The 25,260-nt window shown below is 46.7% G+C and overlaps 3 protein-coding genes across 4 annotated transcripts in view; 1 reads left to right on the forward strand and 2 right to left on the reverse strand.

Moving 5' to 3' along the window:
* The window catches only part of Rpb8 (DNA-directed RNA polymerases I, II, and III subunit Rpb8), a 63,949-nt gene extending 46,987 nt beyond the window's left edge, over positions 1–16,962 (forward strand). For both annotated transcript variants that reach the window (XM_076810836.1, XM_076810837.1), the window contains one exon: positions 16,554–16,962. In XM_076810836.1, coding sequence (XP_076666951.1) covers positions 16,554–16,671 — 118 coding nt within the window. In that variant the 3' untranslated portion in view covers positions 16,672–16,962. The remainder of the gene's footprint in view (positions 1–16,553) is intronic.
* Positions 16,963–18,514: 1,552 nt separating this feature from the next.
* Positions 18,515–20,250, reverse strand: Wdr92 (dynein axonemal assembly factor 10). The gene is made up of 4 exons (XM_076810812.1): positions 19,870–20,250; positions 19,223–19,723; positions 19,046–19,143; positions 18,515–18,962 (listed from the first exon to the last, which is right to left on the reverse strand). The coding sequence occupies exons 1-4, from the start codon at positions 20,134–20,136 to the stop codon at positions 18,755–18,757; spliced, it is 1,074 nt and encodes a 357-aa protein (XP_076666927.1). The 5' UTR covers positions 20,137–20,250; the 3' UTR covers positions 18,515–18,754.
* Positions 20,251–20,406: 156 nt separating this feature from the next.
* On the reverse strand, positions 20,407–24,117 carry Cap-g (Chromosome associated protein G). The gene is made up of 7 exons (XM_076810799.1): positions 23,947–24,117; positions 23,049–23,848; positions 22,107–22,638; positions 21,716–22,018; positions 21,281–21,652; positions 20,690–21,202; positions 20,407–20,626 (listed from the first exon to the last, which is right to left on the reverse strand). The coding sequence occupies exons 1-7, from the start codon at positions 24,052–24,054 to the stop codon at positions 20,513–20,515; spliced, it is 2,742 nt and encodes a 913-aa protein (XP_076666914.1). The 5' UTR covers positions 24,055–24,117; the 3' UTR covers positions 20,407–20,512.
* Between the last annotated feature and the right edge of the window lie 1,143 nt (positions 24,118–25,260).

The raw sequence follows: 25,260 nt of genomic DNA on the forward strand, positions 1-25,260 counted from the left end.
TACATAAATATATTCAAGTATTAATCTCAAAGGTCCATAGATACAAAAATTCGGCCATTCACTGGTTGGTTTACCCTACTTTTATTTATTTGTTTATTTATTTTATTTGTTCAGTTTTCGATAAATCTCTAGTTGTATATAATTTTGCTTCCTTTCTTATTTCTTCGCGAATAATTACGTAGTCATCTCTCCAAAAAAGGGCGGACCATCCCTCCGAACAACCCGTCCCGTTTCTTCCGGGACCTCGCCACAAATATTGTCTTAAAACAAACATCGACCAGCTTTTCTGAATCTGCATAAAATTCTGAACATGTTAGGTTTACTCTGATAAAACAAATAGTACATCGGTGCTACTTTTAATAGCTATTTCGTGTTAGGTGTGCCGTCAGCCCCGGATTTAGGTACCCTAACTAACGTTCCGAAGTAGAGTCAGATGATTTGTTACTTGACCTCGACATTGGCGGAACTTGGTGGCTGTTCTGCATGGTTCCGAGCACATGCGCTGTGCGGTTCCATTAATTTTAGAGCCGAGCGACGAATGCGTAAAGGGTACCGCTCTTACTTTGCCGCTGACGAATCCGATTCCCGAATTCTTTTCATATCAGGCCGGAGCCAACTGCGCACCTCGAGCTTGTCTTCGAGCCAGAACTCTAGGATACTTTTACTCGCGCGAAGCGATGTCCGATTTTTCATGGATCCTCGTGGTCACGGAAACTCGCCACCAACATGAAATTATACCCGCTTCGGCGGGCAATTGGCGCCAATGGGCACCTCGCGAGAGTTATCCCCTGCGATCGCATTAATCTTCCCAGCACTCGACCTTTCACAGACTCCAATCGCTTTGCGCTCTCGGCTCTTCCTAATCGAGCTACCAATATCGCCGTGTACCTACCTACGTATGTACGATAGCTCCAGCAGCGCCCACCGTGCTCCAAGGTAATCGATTGTCCCGATAATATAGATTGCGCCCGATGATTGGCAGTGTCTAATTTTAGATAGGCGGCACAGGCTTGCCTGGCTTTGTACCTCAGTCCGAACAGAATACACTGAGATTGTATATCAGATGAATCGTTGAACCGTGCTTTCAGAGAACTCCGATCTCCACTTTCGAAACGGGAAAGCGGCAAACCGAAGTTGCTAAAATGTATAGCAGGTTTAATTCAACTCAACGTTAAGACTAATAAGGGCCCAGTCACCAGGCACAGCTTCCGGAAAGTCGAATTTCTCGAATTCTCGCGGCTAGATAGACATAGCTCCTCCGCGATGAAACTCTGCTTTCCTGAATCTTGGACAGCGTGTTTCCCTAGTTCCCGTTTCTCACGGCTGTCTAACCGCGCCATCCACCTATCGACGCGAAAGGCCTGATCATCCTCGGCTTACGTAATCCCCCCTGCGATTGGTGCCCGACCGTTGCACAGTGGGGACATTTTGCGATTTTATGGCCAAAACTACAGAAATGAAATTTTTGAATTTTACAAATTTAATACAAATGTCAATTGAAGAACTATATCCATTTTCGTGGTCAAAGTCTGTAAACTTATTTTTAATATATAAAATTCGGCAGTTTTACGTTCTGGTATATGAGGAAATAAATTATCCGAAAAACAGCACTTATGAAAATTACAAACGATAAAGATTTTTTTATTATTTACATTTAGACGGTTTTTTCTTTGTTAGATCATGCCTCTGCTACAGTGCAGCACGGCATAGCAGAAGGGTTATCGCTTCTGACGACAAACAATCAGAGAATCGAAGCTGAATAAAATCGTATAAAAAAGAATAAAAAGGCTTGTAATGTATAACATGTGAGCCAGTCTCGGTCACAGTTATGTCGCATGTTATACAAGACACACTGGATCGTGTTTAAAAACATGCATATAATTACAAGATTAGCAACTATTTGCAATTAATAATTGCATTTATAGAATGAAAATAGTTCAAAGTAAAATAGGAATGAAAATCATTGCAGGATATTGTGGGATTTATAAGTATTTTATGTAATGAAAATTACATAACTACTTTAAAAATTGTATAAATTACTTTTTAAAAACCGAAGCACAATTATTTTCAGGACAAAACGATATCTTACGCTCCACCAAGAATTGAATCCATGTCTTGAAATTATTTTCGCAACTTTGGATAATAGAATATAAATTCAAAGTAACTCGAAAATCTAGATTAATTCTTTGCGATCGTTCCAACCTCACGCGAACATAAATATTTGAGAATCTACACGAGCTTTGTATTAAAACATTTAAATTTAAAACAGTAAAACTGGAGGCACTTGATGCTGATATTAGTTCTTCAATCGACATTTATTTTGTCGAATTGAAAAATGTATTTTCATGTTTTTGGCCATAAAATCGGAAAATTTCCCCACTGTGCGTTGGTCGACGTATATTCGCCGGTCGGCCATATTGGTGTCTCTGTCGGCCGTATCGAGTGCGGTGGAACGAACGGTCCGGCCCCGGTTCCGTGCCGACGATAATCGACTCTCGACGATGCACGGCGATGGGTGGGTGGTGTTACAGGGTCGTGGATGTTGGCTCTGGCGGAGAGGGATCGCTTGGGTGAGGAGGGGGGAGGGGCGTGAGAGAGGTGGCGGAGAGTAAGGTTACCTCCAAGGGTTGCCCCTCCAGTCGCGAGTTGTAGGCGTATGGAGGAGAGACGGGCGAAGAGGGGAGGGATCAAGTCTGCGGCTCGCGGAGAGCTAGGAAGGAGGAGGAGGAGAGGGTTAATAGGCTAGTAGGGGCTGGAGGGAGAGGAGGAGAGGTGGCAGTGGCACGACAGGGACAAGCGGGCCGCGACCGAGAAAACGACGCAGGAGCGCGCAGGTGCGCTTTTCTCGCCCGATACCGTGTTGTTTCACGGCGACGCGCGGTAGAGGGGAGCGGGAGGAGAACAGACGGAGGAGGATCCAACCGCGGGAGGATACTTTAAGGCGCGTTTACGTAGCGTCCAGACTCGATACCCCATCCTTCTCTGCGTGTCTTTTCCTTCTTCCTCCACTCCCTCCATCTCCTCTCTCTCTCTCTCTGTCCTTCTCGCGTTCGATCGTTTTCGTTCTCTTTGGGGAACGTTCGCCGCGTCGTCGCCGTGCCCTCCGCGTCGCGGTGTGGTCCGCGCGATAAGCGTGTCGGGTTTTCGCGTCGCCGTCCGTTGCGTGCGCGCCCACTTTAGTCCGGTTCTCGTCGCGGACGCGGTGCGTTGCGCTTTTACGCGTGTGCGTGCGTGCGTGCGTGCGGCCTGCCGCGATGACGAAAGTGACACACAACGGTCCTGGCAGCGGCCACGAGAAGGTGCCCTGCTGTTTCGTTGGCAGTCGAGGAGGTGTTCTAAGATTAAGTCTGCCCAGGTTCCGTCCACCTGGCAAGGGAGGCTGCTGTTCGCTCTTTATCTTGCCGCCATTCTCCTCCTCCTCCTCCCCTTCCCATTCCCATCCTCGCTCCTCCGTCGAATCTCCGTCACGTCCCCGCTTCCTCGCTGGCGTTTCGCAAGTGATTCCCAGCCGACTTCGCTCCTCTCGTCTCTTTCGCCCTTGCCCTCCCCGTTCCTGCTTTCAATCTATATTTCTCGTTACCTAATTGCTTCGAAATTGTCTGGCCTTCGAGGGAAATTGAACCTCGGGATATCCGCGCCCTTCGGAGATTGTAGCTCCCCGCAGATTGTTGGGCAGAGCCGACAGCAGCCTCGTTTTCGGTGGCCTCTGGACGACTTGTCTTTTCGTTCTTGTCGATGATTCGAACGCAGCATCGATTACGCAGGTGAATATCGACGAGCAACAGAGTCCAGGTGACGTCACGCCAAGCATGCACGATATATGTGTCGACTTAGGGATACGGTGCTAGAGTTACGATCGTTTCAACGCGATTCGATGCGTTACCGCGAGTCTCGAGATCCGTGCGGTTCCGCAGAAGCCGTAAAATATTTCGAGGAAATGTGTTACCAATTTGGCAAATAGGTGCATCAGTGTGAAAGTTGAAATTTCCCCTGAGAACGAAGCTCCGCTGACTCCAAATTATTAATGCCCCCCCGCGCTCCGTGCACGCTCTTCAGCTACCTCGAAATCGTGCGGATCTTGACGAAGAACAAAAGCATTTCACGTCGCACCGAATTGCTCCGAGAAATTCTCGATCTTCCCTCCATAGTAAAAGAATCCCTTCATTCGCGATCGCTCGTCAGCGATCGATGCGGGCCAATCTTAAATCTCTAGAGAACCGGGAGGGGGCCATATCTCTGACGCGGGCATTAAAAGTAAAGCAGTCGCATAAAAACATCCTGTGCCATACATATCTCTGTCTTTCTTCCTCGTGATCGATCGAAATTCAGGGACGCCGCGCATTCAATAATTAGCACTAATTATATTTCACGCGAAGGTCGACCACAGGCGCTACTAAAAGCGGCGGCACTGTTTAACGCGATTCGATATATACCACACCTCTCCATCCACCATAGGTACCAATCGATCCGTGTTCTCCAACCGTGCCCTATATCGGCCTGCATCCCGAACATCGAGTTTTCAGCAGGGATAGAAGTGGAGTAAAAAATAGCAGAGGCAAGGTGTGGTGAGGGTTGCAAATTAAATCTACGGAAAGGTGCCCATAGAATATTAACGTTCTTCGAGGGTGTGTGGGTAAACGCAAAATTCCAAGAAACACAGAAAGCCGCGCATTGTCGAGCAATGAAAACCGAAGGGGGCAAACACTGAAAAGTGTACCCGTTTCCTGAAATCTCGTTCGTGTTCGCTCGACCTAGAAGTCTACTTGCAACGAACAAACCGAAGATTCGATCTCTCGCGCAGCGTTTCGATTCCACTGTACTTCTCGTTGCTTGGCGAATTAAATGGAAATACGGGGGCCGGGGGTGGTGTAAAAACAATCGAGGGTGCGTTTAAAAAAATTGGTGGTCGAGCGGTGTACGTACGTACTCGGTGGCTCGATCGAACCTTGTGCAGAATTAATGCCGCAGCGTTTCTCCTCGTAATCGCGCCGAGGAACGTTCGCGAACGACTCGGCGTTACGCGCGATCTGTAGTACGGTAGCCGAAGTCGTTATCGACGATGCAAAGCACTGGCCCCGTAACAGCTGCCGCTCTGAAATTAATTTCATGCAAACCGAATTCCGGTAGTATCCTCCCACAAACGCGGTTCGTCTCGAGCCCCTGGTGTATCTGGAACAACGGTATTCGATAAAATATGTCCTTTCGAATCGATCCCAGGCTGTACAGGGACCACGCTCGGATAAACGATATCGGGAGCTTTCATATCTGAAATAACGTTCGGAGAATGTAAAAGGAACTTTAAATAAAAGAATTGAACTTAAAAGCTATCGAAATTAACGAGATTACATACATATCTTTGAACGTTACATAGACAGGTGGCCCGCGCTCATCGACTCATTTATGGCAGTGACGTTTGGAGATCGGTTGCAAGCGTTACCTGCTCGCCCTCATTTTTCTGGCTGGCCCAGAACCCTCGCGAGACGCGTCGTTAAGGTCGCGGGACGAGAAAGAGAAAAAGGCACGCATAAGAGGGGTCCCTAAAGCGGTCGAAATAACCCTGGGCTTTTTCGCAAGCCCCGAGGAACGTTCGTTGGGAGACAGCCACAGCGTCGGCGAGTCTCTGTGTGCGTGATGCATCGCGTGTCCATCGATCTTCCTCTCCTCCGTGTGCCCCTCTGCTTTTCGAGGTTACGTGGACACACGCATTTACGCCGTGGCCCAGCGCCACGCAGCTTGGCACAGCTTTTTCGGCCATCCCCGTTGTGTAACACTTGTTCGCCCGTTTGGCTTGGCCACCCCGACGCTTTACGATGTGTCTAGCACCGTCTGGCTAGTCGCGGCTAGTTCTCCTCGCGAGGCCCGAGACAGCGGACTTTTTTCCCCCGCGATATCTCTAGTCCGCGTACGCGAGCGATCCACAGTCACTTTTGCTTCGGTACAGTGCCCGACGAGTCGCGAGGAAAAACGTCTCTCTCCCCTTTGGAAATGGGATCGTCGGCTCGTTGCAACTTCAGACTCTGTAGATTGGAAGATCTGTGCTCGGGAGTTTGTGCTTTCGCATAGTCGCTGAAATATGCATAATGTGGTCTTCGCGGTATTTGGGACTCGGTACTCGAGATTCAGAAGTATTCATAAAGTCCCCGCGGAGTTGTTTAAGTAGTTGGGGAATAGGAAAGATTGAGAGTAGGATTTTGTAATGTTCTGGAACACCAGTGTGTATTACTCAGGGTAGTCATACTCAATCGTTCAGAGACCCATAGGGGAGATCGGGGCTAGTTGATGCAGGGGGCAAGTTTATAGAGACGAATTATCTCGACATCGTGTATATGTAGCTCCATTTGAGCGAGATATGCGAAGATTGTTGTTCAATTCTTTCCTACGATCCAGCGTACGAGTGTGTACATTGACGTTAACAATCGTTTTTTTTAAACTTTTTTCGTTTATATAAAGAAAAAGTAAATAGTTTTGATACGTACAAGTTGATCGTCCAAATAACATTTTTTCTTTCATTTTGTATGTATTTTTTCAAGTTTTCGCTTACTATGTATTAAAGAGGAAGGATCAAAGTATATTTTAGTATATTTGTTATTAAGTAATTAATTCAAACACAAAGTGAAAAAAAAAATTGAAAACAGAATAACGTATCAACTAGCCCCGCAGTGGGGTGAATCGATACATTTTACATTAATTCCGTACGTATTTTCTCAACTTTTCATTTACAACATATTAAAGAGGAAGGACCAAAGTATATTTTAGCATATTTGTTATTAAGTAATTAATTCAAACACAAAGTGAAAAAAAAAATTGAAAACAGAATAACGTATCAACTAGCCCCGCAGTGGGGTGAATTGATACATTTTACATTCATTCCGTACGTATTTTCTCAACTTTTCATTTACAACATATTAAAGAGGAAGGACCAAAGTATATTTTAGCATATTTGTTATCAAGTAATTAATTCAAACAAAAATGAAAAACATTGAAAACTGAAGAACGTATCAGCTAGCCTCGGTCCTCCCCTACAACCGGTCGAAATCCCGGAAACTAAAGTAGGGTATGTGTTGGAAGAAGGTTTCCTCGAAGCTTCGTTGATTTTTCACTCCGCCATTAGGTACGTTCTGTACCGAGGCGTCGCGACGGCTGGCGGGATCAGCTGCTGACGGTCCCGTCATTAAAGCAACGTCAGAAGAATCCCATTCCGTCGCCTCTCCGCATTACACCATTAGAGTGGAAGCCAGAATCGATTGTTAAGCTCGTTTAGCGGCAAAGTGGTCCAATTACAACCGCTACCGCTCTCTGGCGGCTTTTACCTCGCCCGAGCACCACGCGAGCGATGGGGTCCCTCCTTTCTCCCGCCCTCCCTGGTGTCGCTCTCTTTTGCATTATCCTCGCACGTCTCTCCGCGGATCTACGACTTGCCCCCTCGGCTCATCTGTCTCAGACGCCACTCAACGGCAACGCTCCACATTCGTTTTCCCCGTTCGCTCCAGGATCTGACACGGTGACCCAAATAGAAGCTAGAATTGGCTCCTGAGCGGACCCGGGATTCTGCAACGACGCCCAATTCCGAGGCAGCCTGTCTTTCACGCCCCCGTTAAAAACGTCCCATTGTTTCCCATCTCCTTCATTACTGCACCTCTTCCACCGCCGTTGCCTGCAACGTCCGCAAACAACAACAAGAACAACGCTACCTATTAATAGCGATTTAGTTGCCTGCCACCGGCCCATCCTTGCCGCCGCTATAAATAGCGATTCGATCAGCCAAAGTGGCAGCTTTGCACTTCCCGTTTGTCTCCGTTCGCATCCTCGCCCGCCGCTATCAGCTACCGGCTGTATTCGTTAGTGTTACTTCGTAATTCCCGCCCCTCAATGGGCACCCAAAAGCCTCCTTCGGGCCTAGCCCAGTCGAGGAAACCTTGCTCTAGTAGAAAGACCCCGAGGCTATACGCGCGCGGATTGTGTAACCGCCTCGCGGGATAGAGCGAGAGTGCAGCGCCGCTTCAAGCTCGCTGCTGCTGCTCTACGGGCCAGATCGTAGTTCATCGTGGGCTCGCTACACAGCACTGGGGACCCCTCTAGTCGTCGCCTAGTCGCCGCGCGTGCTGCGTGCATACGTTCTGTCGGCCGAATTTGTGCGCGTGTATATTAACGGGCACTGTGCTTGCGCCTCGTGGGTTCATCGACGAAGACCGGTTCCCCAGACCTAACCCGACCTTCCTGCATCGCGTATCGGGCCCGTCGAACCCCTTGGATTCGTTACCAACGCTCGGCAACTCGAACGGATCGTCTCGATCGCTTCAGTGCTCCTGGGAGGTCGTATCGCCTCAGAAGGATCCTCCGTCGAAGCGAAATTCTCGTTCAATCTGTCTTTGGAATCCCTCGGGAGCAGTTGTTTCCCCGGCAGTCAGTCAAGGTCGCGCGGTGAATCGTAAAAACGCTTACTCGACGCGCGAGGAATGGTCGACGGAGAGAGAGAATTAGGGGGCCCCTGGGGATTTCGTTCGTCGAATCCAGTGGTATAAATATCGCCCGCTGGCCGTCGTGGCGAGTTATATATCGCGTCGTCCTCGCGCGCGCATCGCGCTCACGATGCACACGCGCGTTATACAACTGGCAGGAATGTGCACGCGCGGATATAAAACCGAAATGGGGGGAGAGAGAGAGAGAGAGAGGGGGGGGCGCCGTTTAAATACACAGGCCCGTAGGAAAGCTACGAGAGAATTCATCCCGAGGATTCCAGATTGATTTTGTCGGGCGAATTCCCTGCGCACGCCCGTCTTCAAGGTCGTAATTGTGTAACGACCGTTAGGAGGGACGCTCCTGCTCTCTAGACCGGAGCGTGAATTGCATTTGTTGCGCGCCGCGCGGTGGTAGTGGTGCTCGGCCTCTAGTCAGTTTTTTGTTGTTTTCCCTGTTTCGCGTTACTCCCCAGCCTGTCTCGCCTGCCTGCCTGCCTTATCTTCGGGCAACCGCGTCTCTCCGCGGTCGATCTCTCGATTGCGTAACGACGATGCGGATCGCGCGGCATAATTCTGCTTTCGGGTTTGTCAATCGATGCGACCTAGGGTCCCGAGGGAAACGGCGAACCGCCGCGTATATTTCGAGCCGCGGCGGCTCCGACGATTGCGTAACGCGCGCGTGAATTGCAATTGTCGCTCGGCTGCGCGCTCACGCGCCTTTCCCGGAACCTTTGTTTTCCTCGATCGAACTCCGCGCGAATTGCGATTTTTTTACGCGCCACCGTTCTCGCGCTGTGCGACGTCCGGCTGATTAGATCGGCTCCCCTAAAATCGATCAGATCGAGAGAGAAAAATCGTGCAGATTCCCCGCAGAGAGCTGAAAGTGAAGTGTGTTCGGTCGGTAAGGTCGCCTGTGACTCGGTTCCGCGGGGAAGCTTCGTCGAAGGTTTGAATAATTCAGGGCAGCGGTGGTTGGTTGATTTCCGACTCCGCGGCTTCCTCTCCTCCACGTTCCGATAATGCTAAAGCCCCGATCGGGTCGAACGATGAATGGCACGGGCAATCGGCGAATAACGGGCGGAAAAAAATATTCGTGGTCGGAATCGCGCCCGAAACGGGGATTCTATTGCAGCCTGCATTATCGACCGTTCGAAGGCTCCGCGATTGTGCAATGACGTTTCTGCTTACCGACGTCCCTTAATACCGGCACTGTCTCTTCGGTAATTGCCATCGTGCTTTAAGAATCCCATCGCCGAGCCTGCGCGATCGACTGCATTCGGCTATTTCGATTTTTCCATCATTCTCCTCTTAAACGACACCCGGGTAGACGTGCGACTTGAACTCGCGGTAATTCTCTGTGATATCCGGACGGATAAAAACCGGGGACGCTCAACTGCAAATTGTAACTAATAAAATACGATTTCAAAGCCGCAGCATGAAAGTGTAACGATCTGCTTTAAAGCCGCCGTGTAATTAACATTAAAAATTGAACTTCTTTACCGACGAATTTCTGACACTTCAACGTCACGCTTCCGTGTGACATCGCGTGATGCAGGTCGGACGGATAGGTGTCTCTTTTCAGCAGATAGCCTTATCAGTTCTGCTCGGTGAATACCGGAATCTCGATGCTCGAGCGTAATTTTTTGTCGATAGTTTAAACGCTTCTTTACGTACAATCGAGGGGTGTGCGTACTGGGCGCGTTATATTCCCATTCTGTTGCAAGAGAGCGTTTTTAATGACACGCACGGGAGTGCTATATCGACTGTAACAACGGGAGCGCGTCTCGACGCCTGGGCGTCGCGACACTCGGAACCAGTCGCCTATTATTAGAAACGTCTCTTTCCATCCCATTCTTTAACCCCCCCGACACGATGCGATTTTCAGTTTTCCAACGGGCATTCCAACATTCGCACAGGCAATCTAACCCGTACTTATTCAACTTTCGTCACTCCATTTGCTGCAGGGAAATATAGAAGATGGTAGCTCAGTTTCGCGTCGCGCGTTCCCAAAGTAGTTCTTCAACTTCGGCTGCGCCCTCAGCCGTGGCAATCCACATTCCCACCTTCGACTATCGATAAGCACAGATGCCTAAGAAGGATGGTCAAACACCAAAGCCTGCTTAACGCTAAAGATTCACGAGTTTTAAACTAAAACCTCTAAATTGCGACTAAAAGGTAACCAGCAGCAGTGTCGCTTAAAATGTTCAGTGTGTTTGCTTAACCAGTCGGCAGACTAGCAAAAAAAAAAAGATGAATTATTATAAAACCGAAGATCCAGTTTGCGCGGCGAGAAGTAATTGGCCAGCGGGTGTGTTTGAAGCTATCGAAACTGGTAACGCTAATACGGCGGGCGTTCTTCTCTTTCGTTCATCCCCGTTGTCCTTCGACGTGACGCGAATAAACACCAGAGCTCCGGCTCGGAAAGTAATTCGCACGCCGGCTTGATGCGCGCGTTCGCTCGTCTCCCTGTCAAATCCGATCGTACTTTTCGCCGGGATCATTTCCCTGGAGTGTTTAAATTAACGAAGGGGTATCTCCGCCAGCCATTTTCGGCTCTCCGATAGCAGACCAGAAGTGTTTAAAAACAGCCGCCGCAGAAAGAGCAAGTGACGCTTAAAACCAGGATTTTAACAGCCCACGTGTGTTGATAAAAATCGCGACCATAAATCTGACAATTAAAAACAGAAACACCTATTAACGACAATTTTATATCTTCCTCAAGATTGCTTGAGGGGATCGGTCAGAAATGGCCCGGGGGTCGTGGTGCAGGGAGGTTAACGTCGCTATCAGAATGGCCATGTTACGGGAAAGGGGTGTTCGAAGGGAAGCGCGTTTCACTGTGTTTTAAATAAGAAAAAAAAGAGGGGGTGGTTCATTGGGAAAGACCATCGGGGGTAAGAGTAGAGAAAGTACAGCGGAGGGAAGGCAACACGAGAAACAGAGAGACAGTGAGCAAACGAGAAAGAGAGCACGAACGAGAGGTAACGGAAGCGAGCCAATATGAGATTACAGGGCAGTTGGGGCTCGTGCCAGATGCGCGTTTACACGGGCCGTGAATACTGTAAATGCACTATCTGGTACGACATCTCTCCTGTCGCCGCCACCAGTAACGGTCACCGAGCTGCTGCTTTTCGGCGTTGCGACGTTTAAAAAAAAAAAAGAAAAGAAAGAAAGTATCTCGGTTACCTAGCGTAGCCAAGCTTCTTCTTTACAGCGGACATTTTCTTTTCGAGTAGAGAGCAGCACCCTGCTTTCTAGCCCTTCGAGGTACCATTTCTGTCTGTAACTTTCCTTTTTATTTCACTTCATTTCCATTCAGTTTCTACGCTCTTCTCTATGCTTTTTTTGGTGTCTCGAAGGGTGGAATATCAAAGAGCTCTCTTAGAATCGAATTGCTGTTTGTGGGTAAAGAGAGTGCTGCGCGGGTCTCGAAAGCGGCGCCGCACCGTTTTCCGTGTTGCGCGAAGGGGTAAAGGGGCGCGCGGCAGCCGTGTTCGATGCGGGGGAAGCTCGTTGGACGACGATACCGCGATGAACAACGAGGGTGAAGGCTGCGTGTGTTAGTAAGTTCGCGTCTCTATCCTCGTCTCTGTATCATCCCAGCAGAAAAGTCCACACGTCGACGAGACCCTGACGCCGCGCCGTGTCATTGAAAGCGTTACGGAGGCGCAATGTCACGTTGCGTCACGCCCGCGAAGACGGGGCTCGGGGAACAATTGGATACGCGCAAAGGAGCCGCGGATCTCGTTACTCGCGGGCCTTGTATCGCGCGGCTGTTTATCCCCGGGGGATTTCGAGGATCCGCGGTTAAAGGCCGTCGCGAATTATGGCGAAGCGTCACAAAGCGAAGAGGAGAGTTCGCAAACGATCGATGCCTCAAGCGCGGCGGCAATTAATTAATTATTATTATTAATTATCCTCGGCTCCCTTCGCCAGAATGCGCGACAGCCCTAAGTGATCGCCAGAAGCTTTGTACTCCGTTACAGCCGGACAGAATTTTGTATTGTAATATGCGTTATTTACACTTGGATCGTTAGTCCAGATTCATCGGTCGATAACGCCTCGTTGACTGATAACGCCGGCCGGGCACTTGTTCTTAAGAGTTACGCGACAGCAGAGCCGAGCTTCTCGAGCAAACAAGCGGCAGCGGAATGGAAAAATATCAGTCGATTAGGCGGTGCAATGTGTACACTGTTTATCTGCTAAGAAGATGCAAGGTTAGGGCGAAATAAATACATACAGTAGCGGTCGGAAGGAAAAATGAACTGTGAATGGTAACGGAGATAAGATAGTTCCAGCAGAGAGAATTATATCTCTAAATTTAAATTCCGAGGGTAACTTTGAAGCCCAGTGTTTAAGTCGATCATATAGGCTTCCAAGAAAAATATCAGTTCTAAACCTTCTCGCCACCACTGTACACATATGCGGACACTGTGCGACACTGTATTTTGTAAAGGTGCGTCAGGCGGTCCGGCATGAAAGATCCTCCTCCCACCCCCACGATTCGACGATGCATTTCATGCCAGACCGCGCACGCGTCCAAAGGCGTCCGATCGCGTAGCAGCCGGTTAAAATTGGCTCGCAGAATCAGATTGCGAAATTATAGTCTAAATCCAGAAGAGCGCGGAGCAGCGGGATCCGTCGCGAGAAGTCGCAGAAACACGGTCGTGCCACGTGTGGGGCGGCGCGGAAAGAATCTGTACACGTAAGGGACGGTCCTGGACTTGTTGCATGCCCCGTGACCCGAATTAATCGACGGCACGTTACGTCGGGTAACGCGTAGATAACGCGCGCCGTTTAATTCGATTTAGAGCCGAGCGACTATGTAACGATCTTCCAATAAAACGATCCACTCGAGCGACAACCATAGTTGAACGACTGCAATCCCGCGGGAAATTCGAAATGCAGCCGAGGACGGAGAAAAAGAAGACCGAAGACACGCAGCGAGGTTCGACGAGCGATTGTCCGCGCCGAGACCGGCTGCAATCGACCTCGCAGCTCCCAATGGATTCGGCGATAATACCCTCTCGCACCCACGTCGAAAGCCTGTTTGCGCAGTAAAATCTACAGGCTGCGCGAAAAGGAGAGCGGGTGGTGGGTGGTGGTCTCGCGGAAATCGGCGCAGGCTTCCCCTCGCGTCTTTTCGTGCTGTGCCAGCCGCGCGTTTCCCTCGGATGCTCCTTGAGTTCCCAGGCGACCCGCCGCGATAAAGTAATCGGCCGAGCGTGTGTTTTCACGCGACATTTGCTCCCCAGCGTTTTTTCTCCCCTGCTCTGGCCTTATCTTCTTCCCCGTCGACGCTCAGCTTCCCGAATCGTGCTCGTACGTACACCAGGACCCGAGCGCACCGCGCGTGGCCCTTTTATGCCTGGCCACGTTTCACGTGTCGCGTTACGCAACGCACGCGTGCCCTACTTCGGCGAGAGCACCGTAACAATCGCGCTTGTTCCGTGATTTGCCGCCGTCGGTTAAGCGGGGCTCCCCGCCTCGCCGTGGGGAACCCTTCGGCGAGAAAATGGGACGCTTTCGGGAGCCCTTCCTTCTATCGCTTCTCACCCCCTCACCTCTCATACGATTCGGCCGCGAGCAATTTAAAATTACGCATCCCTCCCACACTTGTCGTTGTATCAATCATCGCATTCGCACCGGCAGGGAATGGAGTGCGTGGGGGGCAAAGCGTCGATTCCTGGAAACGAATCAGGACTGGGACTGTTGGGACTCAGATGTCAGGACTCGATGATCACGAGCAATTATTTCTAAGTCTCTGGTCGCGTGTCTTTTGGTGATCCCCCGTCCTGTGTCGAGTTAAAGAGTACCGCTGGAAATTCGAGGGCCATTTGTCGGCGACGGGCCCCGTCGTTCTTTTATCACTGCTCATTCTGTAATTGTGTTGACAATAAATATCATACTGTGCCATCCCCCTCTATCATGTCACTTCATTACCGTCACCTTCAAGCCGCGCAGCTTCTTGGAACGCCGATTTCATTGGAAGCGAGAGGCTGCTCCCGCAGCAGGAAAATAATGCGCGTTTTCTTTCCTCGCGCCGAGGCGGGAGCGGAAGGCGCCGCCGCGGACCACTTTTCGCTCGCTCCTTTTGTCACCGCGATGCACGCCGTGGAATGCAGAACCAACGCGAGCCAGCGCCTTTATTATGTACATAGTATTTCGCAAGAGTTGCCCGAGCCGCTTCTCTGTTAAAGAATCGCGCGGGACTTATATTTAAACCCCTCGCCGAATGGACTTTTGTCCGCGGGTCTTCGAGCGGAGACGATGAACGGAGGCAATTGCAGGGAACGAACGCGCTTCCAGGGAAATGCTAATTCGATGCTAAGAATAGTTATCCATTCATCTATACGTCGTATCGATGGCTCGGTGCGCAAATATCGTGTGTCCAATTTTTGTGAGACTTCTGTTTTTAATATACAACAAATAGTTATTCGCTGGTTTCTTTGCGCTGTGTAAAAATCACATTTATATCTGTTTCATAAATTCGGCAAACATTGTACTTTTGCCCGTTGAATTGTCGACGAATCTTTAAGCCTGTCTTTCTGGAAAACGCTAAAAGTGGACGTGCGATACTTGAGCACGCGATAATGGCAGTTTTAAAATTGAAAATGCGTTGCTTAGACGTCAGTAATTCGCTGTAAGTTTTTGTACGTTGCGGGAGTTGCTTCGAAGTCTTGTTAAAATGTACGCGAAGTTTAATATAGAAAGATGGGCTTAATTGGAGGACGCGGGAGGGGAAAGTGAAGCAATATATAGGGGGCTGGGGAAGACCCAGAATAGTCGGGTCGAAAATAATCAGCGCTCGCTCGGGGGATGGTCAGAAATTTCGGGAGCAAGGTCAATCGATAGCATCGTAACTTCCTAAACATGCTTATAAATATTCCCACTGCTCGTTTAAATATTCGGCTCGTCTCGGTCGCCGATGTTTTCATTCGCTTGGAAATAAAACGGTCGACAGTGACTTTCGTTGGGTGTTTCTTTTTAATACTATTCTTAAGACCTGCTTGGCTATTGTCGGACGTCTAGAAAATTGATGAAAGGGGGCGGAGTATTTTCGCTTGTAAGTGGACTGTTCCAAGCGTGTCACTGTGATAAGAGTCTATTCAAATTCAGTCGGAAGGTCGTCAAGTACGATGCTTATATAAATTTAAAAGTCGCTTCGGCTGTCACTTGAGAATCAGACCAAATTTCACTTGAGAAAAAGTCGACCAAAAATACATGTTGCGTGAAACCGAGCGATATTTTATGGTAAGTTGTCCACGCACGGAGAGACAGACCGTGCTTCTTTCTGCCGTTTAAACGATCTCTGGTGATACGCGTCGCCTCTTTCGAGGAGGTGGCGAAAGCGGAGTGTTTTCACCGCGATATTTGTATGAGAGATCCTGATCCGAACGAGTGGATCTGATTTAATCAGGCGGAATTGGATGTTTAGCTTCGCGTGATTTCTTTAAGCATTATCTCTCTAATAGAAAATATCGAACTAAGGAACGAACAGCCTAAGTACCACGACGAGCTGCGTTCCCGTGCTGGAGCCGAGCATGACACCACGCGGAGGAAGAAACCAACAGTTGGAATCCTTGAAGAGGAACATTTTTTGTGATTGGCATGTTGGCAGTGTGGTTAGCTGGTTGTGTGGCTGATCGTATACACGACCGCTATCGGCACTGCAATTATGACGATCGCATGATCTACGAGTGCCACAATCAAGGAAGAGGGACACTTGAGACAAACGGAACCTCGGGAACCAGTTACTTCTGCCCCTAAAAGTCACGGCTCGCATTTTCAATAGATAAACTTCCTCCCTAAACTTCCTCGTTTCTCGAGGAGTGGAGCAATTGAATATACCTGGGCCAGGATTCGAATTTGAATCCCCTCGTTTGTCCGAGCAAGCTGCTTTAACAACTAGTTCAGCCATCGATATGTACATGTAGTTATTTCTGAGAGAAAACTTGGGAAAGTCGAATAGTCCCCTTTCGTTTCGAGTAAGACAGATTGGCCTCTGGCGAGGAGGATAAGGTTGCGTTAGACACAGAAATTGATTTGTCTCGGTAGAACAGACGACTGATTCTCCTTTTCCTTCTGTTGCAGGTCTGCCTACGTATCGTTCGGAGGACTGCTGATGAGGCTGCAGGGTGACGCAAACAACCTACACGGTTTCGAGATCGATCAGCATATGTACCTACTCATGAAGAAACTCGCGTTCTAAACTGAGTCATGCATCGCACAGCACACCTTAGGAAACTTCCATGCGAGACACTTTTACGTACAATACAAAATACCTGATATTTTTTTATCGAGGCTTGTCGTAATAAAATGACACGGAGTACATGGCGCTCGTAACAAAGATAGAGGAGAAGTTGTTGTGTGTACCAACAGAGATGATCCTGTTTCACTCCTGTCATCATTCACGAGACCCTTCGTACATGGATCTTAAGCATTGTCACTGCCACTACAATTTCTAAGACATGGTAATTAATAAAGATATGTAAGAAAAGGAGGGACTCGAGAGTTCAAGATCATTGGAGTCCTGCGTACTGGCCAACCTTAACCACCTCGGCCATCACCGCCCCTCCCACTGTCTTCCCTTTTCGGGTCCCTCCTATGAGGGCCAGGGCTTACGGTCCCACAGATATTTTTCCACGCAGAAGTTACCCTTCTGCCTCCAGTCCTACATTACTCGCAATTTAATACGAATTACTGTATTCTTAATTACAGAAGACTATACGCTGTAAGAGAAGAGTTGTTATATTCCCATTCGCATTCAGCTCCTGATCCCAGTGCTGTCCGATTCTTCGATATAAAATATCCCCTGAAGAAGACGGTGCAAGATTTAACGCAAAGAATCGGCAGAAGCTCAAGTGTTTGCAGAATATGTAAATGGCAAGCGGTAAACACGTGCGAGAGAAATCGATCGAGTAGAAAAGAATCAGTAGCAATTCTTGCGTTTAAATAGGGTGCACACGCGCGCCGCGCGAAATAGGTGAGTGGAGGCGAAGGCCCCTAGTTCACCAACGAGTTTCTAGATTTACACCGCGCGTTGCAATTAGCCAGTCGAATTGGTACAAATCCAAACGAACCGCTCTGAACCTCGTTACGAGCCGATTAATATCGCGTCGCGATGGCCGCTCCAGCCCCGTAATTGAATTGTGCGCTCGCGGGACTGTGATTTCTCGTTCCTTCGATTCCAAGCTCCTGGCATTCCGATAGAATGGGACAATTCCGTGCGATCGGCTCACTGCATTGCGGATTATCGACTGTTTTCCTTAACGAGCCGTGTCGTTCGCTACGTTCATTGGATCTGATAAAGTCATGCTCGATAGGACAATTTTAATTATTTTAATTATTTTAATTTAATAGAGGTAGAGCCGGAAGCGTACTTCGTTTTATTGGAAGAGAATTAATTCTATATATAAATATATAATATTCGACTTTTAATATCGGTAAATAATATATGAAGCACCGCGTGAAATATTCTTGAAAGATTGGCCGAAGTCTAGGCTCTTCAGCGTGGCGGACGCCATTTTGGAGAACCACAGCCAAGATTAGGAGTACGTGATCGAATTGGAACGCGCGACAGAGACACGCCGCAGAAGGGAAAGAGCCGGGAGCTAATTTATGTAATTAAACTCGCGGTATTCCTGACCTTGTACGGCTGAATGCGAGGCAAGCCCGAGCAGAATGTTGGCGTAAGTGCACTTGGCGTGTGGGCTAGTCTCCGCTGCCTCAACATGGCGGCCCCTGTTGCATAACGCGCTCTACAAGATGGCTGCCACTTAATAAGGGTCTGATCCTAAATAGATTGGCCCAATGACATATAATTCGCTTTTATCTGGCCGTCCGTGCGAGGTTGCGCAACGCTCGCAACCGCAACGGGCCGAGATGAGGGAAAATCGATAGCTCCGAGCAACGAGGGTACTGCCAGCTCTCGGACCCACCTCGAAGCTAGATTTCACTGCCTCCGCTACCACCTCCATCATCTTCGTGTCGAGGAGATTCGAGGAATTTAACAGGAATTCAATAACTTCCTCGTTCAAAATGATCTGCTCAGATTGATTACCAATCCAATGCACTTCGGTGGAATGAAGCTTTTATTTCCTTCACTGATAGCAAAATCGTATAAATTAGGACAAATGACAGTATTTACAAGTGCAACGGCGGGGGTAGAGTATTTCGTAAGTGTTTTTCCCTTGGTCTCGGTAATATTAGCGATGCACTGTTAAGTGGTGACACACGGCGGGGACGTGAATATCTTCTGTATTCGAAGGATGCAATTGATCCTGCTTGTTTGCTTAATAAGTGTTGAGTTTCGTAGTGATAATGACTCTCAGGCATTGGTCAAATGCAGTGCAAACAGCTAGACCTTGCTTATCCGGGCTCCAGTCCAAGGAGCTAACAGGTTGCGTCGAGAGAACCGTATTTTGTAGGAGAGTTAGATTACCGACCACTCCGTGTTCTACGCCATCCGCGTCGGCTACTTTCCTTTTCTCTGGATAATTGCTAAAATCAGCGATAAATTCGTCAGGTTTTTCCCTCGGTCAGAAACTACTAATCTGAAAGAATGGTGTGAAAATTATACTCACTATTTCCACAGACAGAGGCTTCCACCGCCGCCACAGGTAACGAATATTTCACGATTCTGTGGCAAATGCCTGACCAACCATACCGTCGAGTCGTGCGCCTGGAAAACAATGTAATCGAATTAAGCTAGATCGAGTTTCAAGGTAATCCAATTTTGCTTCCGTTGCACGTGGTTATACCTTTTCTGAAAGGTAGGCAAAACCCTTTTTGGGATGCTGCGTTTTTAAATCGAACAAGTAGACCTTTGACTCCAAAGTGGTCGCCACCAGCTTGTTCATTGGGATATCTTTTCTATCAAATTCTAGGCTACAAACCCCGTTCTTCAGGTTACTCTCCCATCGAACAGACATTGTTTTCAAATCGAACATCTTTACATCCCCATTGTCGTAACCAGCAGCTACTACTCTTTCTTCGGAATTGTAGGAATTCCCGAACGTGACTGCCCAGCAATCTCTACGGTCCTCACCCCCTTCCGGTTCCATCACAGCGACTGGACGACCTTTCTGTCTAAGGTCCCACACTTTAACGCTTCCGTCCCTGGACCCAGTCGCTAATTCAGGCGCGCCGCATCCGATGCTTTGTCCAGCTACGCCGTCGATGCTATTTATGATCGTACTGTGAGCACTCACTGTGTAAACTGGTATCGAGGGATCCTCTAAGTCGTAGACATTCAGTTTACCCTAGTAAAAGGGCCACTTTAAAGTCTTCTGCACATAGGGACAGCAAACTGTTAAAACTTGTGTCGTGTAGTTATCGGAACAGAACAAAATTTATTATCTACTTCGGCGAGAGCGTGTAAGTATTCTTCCTTAATTATTATCGATACCTGGAAGTCACCAGTGGCCAGATGCCTGCCCTTCAAACTGGAAGCTTTGAAGGTTCCGCATTTCACTGGCTGTGATCTTTCGATATCTTTAACGAGCTTCAATTCGCCGCTGGATACCTCGTAAATTTGTATGATACCGCTGCCACGCGGTCTGGAACCCATAACAACAAATTTCGCGCTGCACGGTATCCATTTCGTATCGAATAACGAGTAATTCACCGACTTCTCCACGTGACAAATTATTTGAGGTTTCTCAAGTTTCTCCATACTCCAGGAAATAATGTTTGGTCTCGATGTTTACTCGTGATCGTGATAGCAACCCATTTAACTCTTCGATTGGCAACGACTCTGCGTCAAATTCCGCACCGGTGTCGATGTGTTATCGAGCAGGAGAAGAATTGACCGAATAGTTCGATCTAGGGACATTTAGGATTCACTGTGTAACTACAATTTTAAAAGTACGTGAAATAATTTTAGAAAATCGATAACATTAATTGTTCGCGATAGTTGGTCAGTCTTAAGAACGAACGCTCAGACTTGAAAAATAGTACAAAATTTAATTCAATGTTGCAGAAATTACAGCGGTTACATAGTTTCTATTAACGATAACTGCATTTTCTCGGTACGAGTTGTAGAATAATATTTAGTCGTCCGCTTCAGTGTCTTCATCCTCTGCATTGACAGCAGAATTCGGAGATTCGAGTAGCGTTTTAAAATTTTGGAGGGACTTAATCAATCGCTTTTCAGAATCCCTGAACTGCAGGAAATTATTAAATTAGTACAGCTCGTATATAAAAACTTGGTTGTATAAAATTCTTACATTCTCCAAGACTTTGTCAACAGCTTCGCGTAAATTCTGCTTCGTCGTGTTGTCGTCTATCTCCAGATGCAGATACTTCAACGATTTAATGAGCGTTTGTTGGTCAATGCTGCTCATCGGGTTCAACACTTCCGCCAGAATCGTGAAAACGAGATTGTTGTGCACGCAATAATTATTCCCGTTGGGTTTGCGAATCTCGTGCCTGGTCAAATTCAATATGAATCTGGATACTAAGCAAGGGTCGATTTCGTGCAAGGGGCTGATGTCCGGCGCCTTGCACAGAATTTGCAACGTCGGCAAATACGCTTCCTCCAGCATTTCCTGCGCGTCTGGCACGCGTATTACGAAGTTATCGAAGAAACAGCTTAGACATTGCCTCAGATAGAAGTCGTTATCATTCACGGGGTTGTAACATAGAATTATCAATCTAGACAGCAAGCTGTAGCCACTGATCCTTCGATTAAGCAACAACTTGCATATCCCTTCGGCTGCGATCGTTCTTATTCCTTGATCCTGTTTATCGAACAAATACACGCAGTTGTTTGTAACGTAAATGAATATCCCTTTGCGTACGATATTGCATACACTTACCGCGTTATCTAACAGTCCCGCCAAAATTTTAATGAAGTGACAATTGCCTCTCTCCGCGTTAGATTTATCTACCGACGTCAAAGATACTTCTTCATCAGGATCGGTGTACAATCTTATGGTGCGAGATTTTTCCGGCTTATTTGTGGTATTATTGCTGTCTGGATTTTCTATAATATCGAAGTATTGGAGGCCATACAGTAACAAAAGATCAAAGATTCCTATTAACGCTTCGATCCATATCTTTTCATTCTCTTGCTCCAGAGAGAATTGTAAAAACAACATCATTATATGCTTCTTAGCTTCCTCCTTGTCCAGTATGCAACAAATACTGACTGCTCTTATCGCCAGTATGTGAACGTTATCGTCTATGTGCTGGAAATTAGAACTGCACTGAATCGCTTGAAAGGAGGCGGATATTAAAAAGCAAACACTTACATCTAAACTATCAAGCGCTATTTGCATCAGACTTCTAAGGGTGGGTGTCAACACAGTTACAGACTGCATCATAGTGCACATGATAGCCAGACACTTGATCATCGTTTCTGAATCGTTTTTCTCCTTAATCTCTTCGGTACCCGTTGCCTGGCTTATCGGGGGCGTGTCTGACAATTTTATTATCTCTTCGTTTAATGTTATTATTTTGTTCTTCAAAGTGTCTGCTTTCAAATACTGTTTATCCTGTATAGCCTGGTACTCTTCTTCCTTAAGTTCCAATAACTTCATCTTGAGCTTCGCTTTCTGAAAAGTATTTTCCATTACGGACATAGTACAGTTGAAGCATTCAGCATTAACGCGTCTTAACGGTGTCTCGGAGTCATAGACTTACTTTCATATTGATCTCGTGCTGCTGTTCCTCAGAAATTTGGGTGGCCACGGGCTCTTTCAAAGGCAATCTGATTTCGCTAATTATATTGGCTAAAGTGCTGAATCTGCTGTTTACGTCCGGTATCACTTTCGCCAAGTGCTTCACTATGCATTCAATAATTTTCTCTGTCCAGTAATTGCCCACCAGGGTGTTACATATTAATTCGTTCAGTTTCTTCCGGCCGACCTCGTCGGACAGATCGTACGTTATTGTTATTTCAAACAACTGTAACAGAATGAACTTCTGCATATGGTTCACCCACAATTCGGTTTGCTGTGTAGATATTGCTGTGACGAAGTCGGAGATGTATGTGCAGAATGTGGATAATTCTGGTAAAATCTTTTCTAATTCTTCTGTACAGGATTCACGTTGAAGATGCTTTACTAAACAGTTCCAGTACAATACATTTTCGCTGTTTAGGTCGCTTATTGGGATTAATCTGGTTTCTTTGTCCACTGGCAACTGTTCTATTAATGTGTTGAGAGGACTGCTCCTAATCGAGTAGAAATTAAATGCTCGTTACTTGAAACAGATACTCGGTTATATATGATAGGATGTAAGGGGCCGTCCTTAAATTACGTAAGGGTAATTTTAGCGATTTCATACTCCTTCCCTCCCCCAGTATAAGAATTCTTAAGATCTGATATTACAACTCCCTCCTTAAGTAATATTTTTTACACTTAATTTTTTCAGTTATTAAAATTCTGTTAAAAGTTTATATAATCCATTTAACTCGGTTTCGTGAAATTTAAACTAAAACTACTTCTCTGGAACATTAATGATAGAATTTGTATTTTTTGTAAATTAGGTTGAAAAATATTACATGAGACGCTATCTGACTCCCCCCCCCCCCAAAAAAAAGCCTTACGTAATTTAAGGACGACCCCTAAGTTGAATACTTACTTGAATAATGTTTCTAGAGCCAGAACTGATACGTCTGTGCCAATCTCAGCATCCAGAGCTCTCACTAAGTTAATAAAATCTCCATTGAAATGCCTCAACCATGATGGTAACAGAACAGTTTGTACAGATTTCTTAACTTTTTCGGATCTATCTTTCAGGCCATCATTCAACAATTGATCTCTCTGCTTAATTGTTAAAGACCTCACTGTAACTTTGCTAATGAATTCGTATGCCATTTTACGAACTCCCTCGTCGACATCCCTTGTTCTTCTCAAAGCAATCTGTAGAGTTTGTTGATTTTTTCCCATACTCATCAACGCCGCCCTGCGAACCTCCGCACTCGGGTCCTTGGATGCGTGAAATATGTACATCTTTATCACCGGGCATTGATCGTCCACTGGATCTTGCAGCCGATGCAGAGCGAACACTGCTTGCGCCCTGACTTTCGGAGACTTGTCCATCAAGCGATCCATCATAGACACGGTAATCTTGTCGCAAAGAGCATCGTCCATGAAAGCTTGATCGCCCATCGAATTCAGTAATATGTTCAAGAATTGACAAACGCGGAATCTGACTGTCTGGTCCTTTGCGCAATGGCTCAACAGCAGAAAATCGAACAGTTTATTAAGAAACGGACATAAGGGCTCTTCGGATTCAATGTCATCCGTGACCGAATACAAACTAGCAGCGAATCTGGCAACAAACTCCAGAGTGTTTTGAATACGTGGATGGGATTGAGAATATGTAAGAGGGAGTTTGAAGCAGGCCACAAAAGAGTCCCAGAAGTATGAGAAGTCGCACTAAAACCGGAAAAAGGTTATTGACAGCTTGCAACTCTGCGCAAACAGAATGTACAGTGAAATTATTTTACTGGAGAATAATTGCAACCTGTACTCACCTGATCATAGTACTTCCTCATTTTCTTTATATTACTTTGATGACTCGTTTTATTAAATTGAACATTATAGAATATTTCCTTTATCGTTTTATCCAATTTTCCATTCATGATGTATTTACTGCCGTAAAAATTAAATTTGATCCTGACGACGTTATCGTCTTAAGGGACACCCAATACATACGCATCAACAAAACGTTGATTATTCAAATGTACTGCCAATAATGTGGCTGCGAATTTAGAAACTTGTAACTAAAAACTGTGTTCTGATTATTACTAAGGGTGTATGAAAATTTATATATTGCCAGATTAATATATATCCTATAAGAAATTGTTCTCTCCTATTAGAATAATCTCATCTTTCAAGCGATAATTAGTGTATTAAACAACCTAATGAATATCTGTGGTTATGTTGGTAGAATCGTCACTGAAGTCACTGTTGACACTACGATCGGAATGTTTGTAAACATAACCTCCGTTATCATTTATGCTTAAGTTAATTATCTTTTATTTTATCAAATTTGCTTAAGTTAATGTGACCAGATAATTATTTTCTGTTCCAATGTGGGACAAGCAAGCAAGCAAGCAAAAAAAAAAGGGTTAACAGCTCCGTGAGCAGATCTTTTCCGTAGTTTATTAAAGCATTTACAATATATTTAAAAATACATACTTGTGATTATAAAGTGATACATTGAAACGAAATTAAAAATATTTATCTTTTCACAACAAAAAAAGTAGGGGAAACAGTAACTTGATGCCACTGCAAAAATGTAAAAGGTTCCATGAAACTTTAAGAGATGTTAAAAACTGGATTGGAGCAGACCAATTTTTTAATTGCTCTGCTCTGACCTCAAAACACTTGCTCCAACTCTGCTCCAAGCTCCGAGTAAAACGTTTGCACGTGGCAACGCTGGCGATCAATTTCGCAGTTTTTAGGCAACACTGGTATTTGTTTCCCTTTTCGCCGCGTGCGCCCGTGTTAGCACTGGGCTTCGCAGCTCTACAATATAATATTTTTTCGATGATGAAAAATTGAGAATTAGTATTTGGAAAAAAAATAAAATTCAAATAATAAAATAAAGTCTGGAGCAGTGGGGCAGTAAAAATTTTCCGTTCTCCGGCTCCGCTCCTGCTCCGGGCAAAACCCCATTGCTCCACTGCTCCGCGCTCCAGCTCCGAGCTCCGCTTCGAAGCTCTGGTTAAAAACACAGCGGCGCTTCTAGGTGATCCAGTTTTAAAGGAGAAGATGGAAGAAGCATCTACTGCTGTCGAGCGGGGCATGTCTTTGCTGCGTTCTTGCACACACAGGATTAATTG

Source organism: Andrena cerasifolii, chromosome 4, assembly GCF_050908995.1.
Source record: "Andrena cerasifolii isolate SP2316 chromosome 4, iyAndCera1_principal, whole genome shotgun sequence".
In the NCBI taxonomy this organism is placed as follows: domain Eukaryota; kingdom Metazoa; phylum Arthropoda; class Insecta; order Hymenoptera; family Andrenidae; genus Andrena; species Andrena cerasifolii.

Bases quoted from the DNA above. Each gene is read 5' to 3' on its own strand.
- Wdr92 (XM_076810812.1), bottom strand. From the start codon at position 20,136: ATGGAGAAACTTGAGAAACCTCAAATAATTTGTCACGTGGAGAAGTCG. The intron at 19,144-19,222 runs GTATAACCACGT...ATTGTTTTCCAG, and splicing joins TTGCCTACCTTTCAGAAAAG to GCGCACGACTCGACGGTATG. The intron at 18,963-19,045 runs GTGAGTATAATT...CGCTGATTTTAG, and splicing joins AGCCTCTGTCTGTGGAAATA to CAATTATCCAGAGAAAAGGA.
- Cap-g (XM_076810799.1), bottom strand. From the start codon at position 24,054: ATGAATGGAAAATTGGATAAAACGATAAAGGAAATATTCTATAATGTT. The intron at 23,849-23,946 runs GTGAGTACAGGT...TTCCGGTTTTAG, and splicing joins TGAGGAAGTACTATGATCAG to TGCGACTTCTCATACTTCTG. The intron at 20,627-20,689 runs GTAAGAATTTTA...AATTTCCTGCAG, and splicing joins TTGACAAAGTCTTGGAGAAT to TTCAGGGATTCTGAAAAGCG.